Source organism: Octopus bimaculoides, chromosome 10 (assembly GCF_001194135.2).
Source record: "Octopus bimaculoides isolate UCB-OBI-ISO-001 chromosome 10, ASM119413v2, whole genome shotgun sequence".
In the NCBI taxonomy this organism is placed as follows: domain Eukaryota; kingdom Metazoa; phylum Mollusca; class Cephalopoda; order Octopoda; family Octopodidae; genus Octopus; species Octopus bimaculoides.
In genome coordinates this window covers 1769952-1779814 of record NC_068990.1, presented here as the reverse complement: position 1 = coordinate 1779814, position 9863 = coordinate 1769952, and the positions used below count along the sequence as shown (strand labels likewise).

The 9863-nt window shown below is 36.3% G+C and overlaps 1 protein-coding gene across 1 annotated transcript in view; it reads right to left on the bottom strand.

Annotated features, from left to right (window-relative positions):
• LOC106867322 (cilia- and flagella-associated protein 65) overlaps window positions 1–9863 on the bottom strand; it is a 720747-nt gene that overhangs the window by 453777 nt on the left and 257107 nt on the right. Inside the window, exon 16 of the mRNA XM_052971190.1 lies at window positions 3737–3893. Coding sequence (XP_052827150.1) covers window positions 3737–3893 — 157 coding nt within the window. The remainder of the gene's footprint in view (window positions 1–3736; window positions 3894–9863) is intronic.

Below are 9863 nucleotides of genomic sequence, written 5' to 3'. Positions count from 1 at the left end.
CAATCCGATAAACAGGGAACATCTGCTTGAATCAATAGATTTGCATGCATATATGTATGTGCGTACGTGTGTGCACGTGTGTTTGCATGTGCGTATGCATGTATATCTCTGCATGTGTGTATTGTTGCAAAATGGAAAGTAAGAGAGAAACAGAGAGAGAGAGAGAGAGAGAAACAGAGAGACAGATGCAGAGAGAGAAGGAAAGGGGGAAAGATCAGGGAAAGAAAGACATACAGTGAGGGAAAGATCAGTAGTAGTAGTAGTAGTAGTAGTAGTAGTAGTAGTAAAAGCTGAAACATGTAAGAGTTCTTCAATTTCCAGCTGGCCTGACCCTATGCGATTGTTTACTCATTATAAGGAATAGATAAATTGATATCAAATTGGCAAACTAAATATTTTCGTATTGACCTGAAATAATGATCAACTATGAAAATATTATGAAGTAGCTACTGATAACGGTGTGCTGTAGTATGTTGTGCGGTTGGCTTGGTTTGATTTGGTTTAGCTTGGTTTTAGTGTGGTGTTATATCGCATGGAGGTGGTGGGAATTTTAGCCCTGGTTTTGGTGTTAGTTGTGCATGGTGAGTTTGCAGAAAACCAGTTCTGTGATACACATTCGGTCTTTTGGTCTCAAATTTTGGTACAAGGTTAACAAATTTCAAGGCAGGGGATAAGTCAATTGTATTGCCCCCAGTCCTCAACTGGTACTTATTTTACCAACCCCAAAGGGATAAAAAGCGAAGTCAACCTCAGAAAAATTTGAACTCAAAATGTAAAAACAGATGAAATTCATTCTATAAACATTTTGCTCAGCATGCCAACAATTCTGCCATCTTGCCGCCTTACCATTTTGTATCAATTACCAATCATGCTACAAATCTATATACTTCCATTTCTGATTTCCATTTACCTATCATATTTTGATTTATGTTTGATTCAGTTACTGGTTTAGTTAAAGAAATCGATCTCTCTATGTTAATATTTTTCTTAAGTTTAAAAGACTAGCTTTTATTCTGTCTAAGTAATGAGGATGTAAATAAACCAACGCTTGTCAAGTGGTGGAGGGGCCGGACAAACTCGGCAGTCATACATATGTGTGTGGAGAGAGGGTGTTTGTGTGTGTGTGCGGGTAAGGGGAGTACTGAAAAGTTCCTGGCTTTGGGTAAAAGAAAACACAGGAGACTCAGTTAATTATGATTTTATCCAACATATTCCCCTCTTAGGTTCACATGCTTATTGCAGCAGCCCTTCAGTTTTACTAAGACCTGTAAAAGATAGTTGAAAGGGGCAAGATCTGGGCTGTAGGCAGGGTGTTCCAACAGCGCAAAGCCTAATTAGTTAATGGTTTCTATGGTTTGGCAGCAGTGTATGGGCGTGCATTGTCATGCAACAACGAAATTCCTTCAGCAATAGACTTTGGCGTCTGGTGTGAATTGCTGGCTTCAGTTTGTTGACCAGAATGTTGTTGACAGCAACTTTGAAGTTTCAACCAGCTTAACCATCATCAGATTACAATGCAGTGGACTTAGTTTTGTCCATATATAGTCTCTGTTGAGTTAAAATCATTTTAACTCAATTTAAATCAAATTGAGTAAAGGTTGGGCGTGTGAATTTGAGTTGGGTAGTAATTAGGTTTTTTATAGAAAGGTGTTTTAGAATAATTGTTAATTGATGACTCAAGAACCTATTTTCTTTGTGTGTATGTGTGTGTGTATATTTGTGTGTGTGTGTCCGTGCGTGAATGCATGCATGCATGTGTGTGTGAGGATTATAAACCATAGACTGGAAATGAAATGTTTCCAGTACAGGAAAACCAGAAGACTTGGATTATTGGACATCACTTTATATGTAAAAGCTCTGCTCAGTTGGTGACAGCTGGAATACTGGGAAAGACAGAGAAAGGGAAGATGGTTCTTCATAGTTTTACCAGCTGGCTTCAGAAATACCAAACAAGAGACATGCTACGTTGCATGTGGGCTCGAAGAGAATGAAGCTCTGTAACTGCCAATTCTTGTATGCATAACACATTTAGAATAAGAGGGTCAAATCTAATTTGATGCTTTATATCAGACAAGTGCTGTAAATGAAAGTTCAAGGTAAGCTGTAAGAATAAATGAAGAAAATTTCTAACCAAAAGCCTAGCTATGAAAGGTTATGCAAAATTATCTCTACATCTAAGATGTTTAAAGATTTACTACACACACACACACACACACACACACACACACATATATATATATATATATATATATCATCAATGATGATACATGTATGCATATATATATATATACGAGCAGCTAAACCCGGTTTCACCCGGCCTGTTTGGATGATGTGGCTGTGATTGTTTTCAGTTAGGCATAATCTATAACAGCGTTTCTCAACCTTATCCTTTCGGGTCTCCTGTTTCGATTGGTGCCTCTGGCAGTTTGAAGAATTCATCAACGCCCTGTCAGAAAATGGCTTCAAGACATGTGAAGAAAGAATTTGTATGGACGTCTGTATAATCATTAAAACATTTCTTGAATTATGAACATAGAAAGAAGTTATACTCAGAACTTTCCAGGAAGTAGCTCATCCTCGGAACTTTCCAGGAATCCTCGGAACTTTAGAGAAAGAACCATCATCGGAACTTTCAGGGAAATCCTCGGAACTTTCCAGGAATTCCCATCTTCGAAGCTATTCAGGAAGTAGCTTCTCTTCCGAACTTTCCAGGAATTCCCATCTCTTTGGAACTTTCCAGCAAGTAGCTCATCCTCGGAACTTTCGAGGAATCCTAGGAACTTTCCAGGAAAAACCATCCTCGGAACTTTGCAGGACGTAGCTCATCCTTTCCAAGAAGTTGATCTTAAATCCTTGGAACTTTCCAGGAAACCCTCGGAATTTTCCGTGAAGTTCATCTTAAATCCTCGGAACCTTACAGGAAAGGGTACACGTGTCTGTGGAGTGCTCAGCCACTTGCACGTTAATTTCACGAGCAGGCTCTTCCGTTGATCGGATCAACTGGAACTTTGGACGTCGTGAGCGACGGAGTGCCAAGAGAAGAGAATCCTGACCAAAGCCTTGTATGTGGATCTGTTTGAGAGAAAGGGAAAGAAACGTGTTGTGTGTGTGTGCCTTTGATTTGACATCACGTGATGACAGTGAGTGATCATCACTACTGCTATGTGAGCAATGCTGCTCATTTCCAAACTTGCATGCAATGGGTTTGGCCTTAGAGAAATATGTAAATACACCTTCATATATGTATTCTTTTATACTTTTATTCTTTTACTTGTTTCAGTCATTAGACTACAGCCATGCTGGAGCACCACCTTCAAGAATTTTAATCAAATGAATCAACCCATTACTTTCTTTTATTTTTTGAAGCCTAGTACTTACTCTACCGGTCTCTTTTGCCAAACTGCTAAGTTACAGGGATGTAAACACCCAGACACGTACACACAAACAAACACACACACAAAACACAACACATATATGACAGACTTCTTTCAGTTTCCGTCTACCAAATCCACTCACAAGGCTTTGGTCAGCCTGACAATATAGTAGAAAAGACACTTGCCCGAAGTGCCACACAGTAGGACTGAACCTGGAACCACGTGATATTTCCAAACATAATTTTTCAGTATTAGTTTACATATTTTGTAAAATTTTCTTCTTGTTACAGTTGAATTGTTCCATTTACTGAGGTCATATTGACAGAAAAAAAAAAAACGAAGGAAATGAAAGGCGATGTTACCTGTGCATTTTTCAAATGGTAAGTCAATTCCATCCATCGTTTGTTTGAGCAAAAGTTTGCAGTGTGTGTCACAGTTCTTTGGGTTGTATAAAAGTATATCTTTATCAGCAGTACAGCCAACTATAACATCACCAAAATTAGTATAAATTGGTTCAATCTGAAATCAGAAGCAGAGCAAAGACTTCAAAATATAAACAAATGGTAATTTAGGGTGGTGTCATAGGAAAAATATAAATGCCAGCAAGTAACTTCACATTTCTCTACTGTTTTTGTTTTTCTATTTCAAAAGGGGAATCTTTCCCAAAATATTATAGGATCACTAAATAAACTGTGTAATGTTATACAATATATTTTCTCTTGGATTTAATTCATTGACATCACCTTACATAATTTGTCTAACTCTTCACCTGCATTGCTCAAAGGAGATTTCTTTTTACAAACATTTGTATCATGTGTAATATTAAAATATTAGTTCATCGCCAAAAGTAAAGCAAGTTGATTACAATGCATTCTGTGTTTTTCAGATGGTGATCCAACCTTAGAGAAACAATAAGAAAGGAAAAGCAAGAACAGAGAAAAAATAAAAAGAAATTGGATTTGTGGAATGAAACTGTTCGTAGAGTTAGATGAGTAGCATTCTCTGAAGTGAATAGTAGATAGAAGAGGAAGAAGTTAAATATGTTATTTTACAACTAAAAGAGCCATGGAAAAGGGAGTTAATGAATGAGCAAGTTGACTAGATATCTGTTAAGTTGTGTTGTAGGTACAAAGTGTGTGTGTTGTGTGCATGTGTTTACAAACATTCTTTTGTGTTTGTGTATGGTGATGGTGTGTACTGTGCTGTGATTGTAAAGCAGTGTATGTATGGCATATGTGTGTAGGTTGTATATGTGTATGTTGTTGGGGTGTGCATTGTATGCAGAGAAATACGGTGATGGTGTGCATGCATATCCGTCATAACTTGAAGAAGATCGTGTGAGGATGTGTGAGTGTGTGCGTAATTTGAAATCAGAAGGCAAAGAACCAGATCAGATGCTACAGGGCAGGTCTTTCAGCACTTTGATAGCTTTCCCCAATGCACTGCCCAGCACTGATGCTTTCTTTTATCAACATTTAAATGATGAAAGTCAAATTTGAACTCAGAGTGCGATAAAACACTTTCCACAAGGTTTTCTACTCAATGACTTAGCATGTCTGACTGTTCACTACCTTTTCTGAAATTATATCCTATTGTCAGAAAAAAGGAAAGAATCATTTGACAAATGTAGGCCTCAAAATTATCTCATCAAGATAGTCATGGTGGCATGTCTTTGATCATTTACTTGCACAAATTTAGATAAAAGAATGGACAAAATCAGGAACAAAGACATGACAGTGTTTTGTTTCCTCTATCAAATGTTTTTCTGTTCCAATTCATCAGAAAGTTGGTCTCTTGCCATTTCATTCCTCCATGTGCAAATAACATAAATACGGTTTTGTATTCAAATGGAATTGTCTTTAAAAAGATTATATCCCTTCCTCATTGCCATCAGTCAATATCAATTATAATGAATAACATTTAAGACAAAAACAGAATGAATAAATAAATAATTCAAGAAAAGATTGACTGATGTTCTTTCAAGAGAAATCTCCCTGTGTGAAGAAATTCAATAATTAGAGTAAACAATACTACAACTCCCTTATGAATTTGTAATGTATGAAACTATAAGAAAACTATTAAGTACATTCAATATTTCAGATACAATTTACAAAGTACTTCAAAGTAACACTGTCAAAATGTTAAACTCATAAACGAACAAATAGATAAATAAGCAAATGTTCAATAAAAGACATTAAATTATTCATAACACAGCTAAAATAGAACATCCACCACCACCACTACTCAATGGGGAACAAAAAGAAAAACATATAAACAAATTAAATTAAATTAAATGACAATCTCTTTATATTCTTTTAAAAAATAATGCTTCTGTATTCTATACACTTAACACATTTGTGACCATATATCTAATAAAATACATTACCTATGATTTCTAATTAATTTTTAAGATGACCGGCAAATTGGTAAGATTTAGTAAATTACAGTTTTTTAAAAAAATTATTAAGCTGTTGTTGGCAACTTAACTAGTAAAATGCAAAATTGATTTTAAAGAAATTTATGATGGGAGGTTCTGAATCAAATATGAACAAATAAAAATGAAGGTCTTTAAATAAGTTTAAAGAAACAAAAACTGATGCAGTGTTAACCAGATTCATATAGCATAAAAAATTAATAGTTTTCAGTTGTTTCTTTCACCCTCTTTTTAACAGAAATTTATTATTAATTTTTACGTGCATGCACAACAGATTGTAAATGATTTAAGAGGAAAACTGGGTATAAGAAGCATCAGATGTGTGCAAGAGAGAAGACTGTGCTGGTTTGGTCATGTGATGCGTGTGGATGAAGACAACTGCATAATGAAGTGCCAAGCTCCAAGTGTGGAGGGTACTTGTGGAAGGGGTAGATCCAGGAAGACGTGGGACAAAGTGGTGAGAAAGGATCTTTGGAAATTGGACCTCACTGAGGAAATGACGAAGGACTGAGAGACATGGCAATTTGCTGTACATGATAAGACAAATCAAGCTAAATAAAATCACTGCCTTCAATACTTAAAAAGCACCCATGCCAGGGCTACGTTAACACACCTACACCACTGCTGTGTAAATGCAACCATGCCAGTGGCATACACAACGCACTTAGCACACTCTGTTAAGTGGTTGGCACTAGGATGGGCATCTAACCATAGAAATCATGCCAAAACAGACAGTTGGAGTTTGGACTGCTTCCTGCTAGCCAGCTCTAATGTCAAACAGTCCAACCCACCACCCCAACATAGAAAGCCAACATTAAATGATGATGATGATGATGATTATGGAGCAGCTATTTCACTCTGTATTTTATCTTATTATCCCTATCATCATCGTTTAACATCTGCCTTCCATTCTGACATAATTTTAAAGATTTATCTCACTCTGTGGAAATGTTAAAATACAGGAAAATGATTAGACATAATAACTTCTTTAAAACTTTTATATTTTTAAAATATACATAAAGATTATATACAAGGGAATGCTGAAATGTTCCTGGCTTTTGGTAAAAGAAAATACAAAATATGTTAACTATGACTTTATTCAACAATTTCCTTTCTTAAATTCACACACTTATTGCAGTGATCCTTCAGGTTTCTAAGCCCTGCAAAAGATCCTGGAAGGTTGGGCCTCCAGCCAGATCTTTTGTGATTCGCTTAAAGCCAGGAATTTTTCAGCACCTCCTCATATTTATAATTTGTTACTAATTTTCATTTATAAGACATTTCAGAGTGTTTGGATATCAATCTGAGGACATGTACCGAGAGTGATAACCATACATTAAGATATACCTATGTAATACTAAACTCCAGTACATACACCAGGAAGATATATTTGTCATACTATGCACATAAAAATATGATGTGAGTGCATAGGTGTTGCTAAGTTTTAGTACTGCATCTCCTTGACTGACAAAATATAATTAGGACAGCTTTCCTATTTACTGTGGCTGAGATTCCTAAATGTATGAGAGTAAGACTGAATATTCATTTTTGGAACAGTGACGAGAGAATGTGAAACAATTTTTATTGGAACAATAAAAGAAAGAACTAGTTAGAATAAATATTAGTTTCAAATTTTGGCACACGTCTAGCAGTTCTGGTGGGTGGGTGAGTCAATTACATCAACTCCAGTACTCAACTGATGCTTATTTTATCAAACCCGAAAGAATGAAAGACAAAGCTGACATCGGCAGAATTTGAACTCAGAACATAGGATATAGACGAAGTGATGCTAAGCATTTTCCCCAGCATGCTAACCATTCTGCCAGCTCCCAACGTTAGCAAAACTAAATATTGATTTCAAATTTTAGCACAAGGCCAGCAATTTCAGGGGTGGGGCTAAGTCGATTACATCGGTGCCAGTGGTCAACTAGTACTTATTTTATCGATCTCAAAAGGATGAAAGGTAAAGTCAACCTTGGTAGAATTTGAACACAGAACAAGAATGCAAGACTAAATATTGCAAGATAGTTTAGTCTGGATATGTTACTTAATGTGGCCATGTCATCAGAAATTTGCTTTCATATTACAAGACCTTGGTTCATTCAATCTCATGGTGCAGCACTTACGGTGTATGCATTCTTCCATAGTCTGATGTTGCTGAAAAGAGCTCAATGTGGATATGGGTGAAGAGGAATGACCAAAGGACCAAGTTATGGATTTTGTTGGTTACTTACAAGAATAGAAGGAAGACAGGAACTCATTCCTTCATTGGTCAGAGTGGCCTAGTAGTCTGTAGTACAGACTTGGGAACACAAATGCACAAAAAGAATGACCCAGGTTCAAATCCCACTGGAGACAAGATTTTGGAAAGCAGCAGGAGGACACCTAGGTGTTATGATCTGGGTGGGCCCAGCTCTTGTAGAGTATCATGTATATAGGCCGAAACACTTGTCGGATGAGAGTTCTCCCTCTGAAGATCTCTCCTGTGGTGCACACACCTTGTAACAAGTTTCTGTTATTTCTTCTTAGTCTTACTAGATAGAACCCAAGGCATCTGAGTGGTGGAAATTGATTTATTTCTTCATATGATATGACACGATATGACACATGACATATCATATAGAGAGTAACTGTTGATTATTCTTTTCTACTCTAGACACAAGGCCCGAAATTTTGAGGGAGGGGGCCAGTTGATTAGATCGACGCTAGTACACAACTAGTACTTTATTTATCGACCCTGGAGGGATGAAAGACAAAGTCGACTTTGGTGGAATTTGAACTCAGAATGAGACAAAATATTGCTAAGCATTTCGCCCGGTGTGGTAACTGTTGATTATTGTCAGACTGGCAATGATGATGCTGATAATGATGATATCTAAAATATGATAATAATGATGGTGATGCTGATGGTGAGGATAATGATAAGATTAAAAATAATCAAGATGAGACTGATGATATTTAAATGTTCAATTTCCATACTGGCAAGATTTGCTAGAGTTTGAGACTTGTTCTATATGTGGTGCTCATTTTCATCTTAGCATTGTGAGAAATCATGCAAAATACACACACATACACACTCACACACACACACACATGCACACAAGCACACATCGACATAAACATATATGCACAGACATGCACACAAACACATGTTTGCACACATGTGTACACACACACACACATGAATACACACATGCACACACATGCACACACAAACACACACACACATGTACACACAAGCACACACGCACACACATGCACACGCACGTGCACACACACACACACACAGACACACACACACACACCATATCAACAGTGTCTTTTCTCTTGCACACTTCATTTCATTCCTCTTTTGCCCAATTAATCTTTCAACAGATTTGCACTTTCTCATACACGCATACTGATGTTGCACATCTAGTGATGCATAGCAGCTTCATTTCTTTCTAGTCATTGCATGTCCTTTGCATTCACATGCAGTCTTTCCATCCACAAACAAGCATCATAACAATCTGCCTCTGACTCTGGCAGAAAGGCTTTTTGTTACTTACAGAAGTAAAAGCCCTCTGAATTTTCTCCAGTCACTTTTTATCCTAACAACTATACTTGCAGAACATCTATCTCCACATACATTTATACACACACACACAGACAGACACATGCACACATGCATGTGCATATATATTTTTTCCAATATTTCTGCATCAAGTTCATGTTAATTATCTATTTTGAAATTATCGAAAACGAAAATGCGAATGCAAAAAAAGTGAATTTGAAAATTAAAAAAAGGAATAAAAAAAATATAGAAACTACACACACACACACACACACACACACATACTCACACACTTATATAAAATACATACATATAGATATATTATACACACACACACATATATATATACATATATTCATATATACATACATGTGTACATGCATATATGCATATGTATATATATATAAATATATATATATAGAGATATATTATACACACACACACATATATATATACATATATTCATATATACATACATGTGTACATGCATATATGCATATGT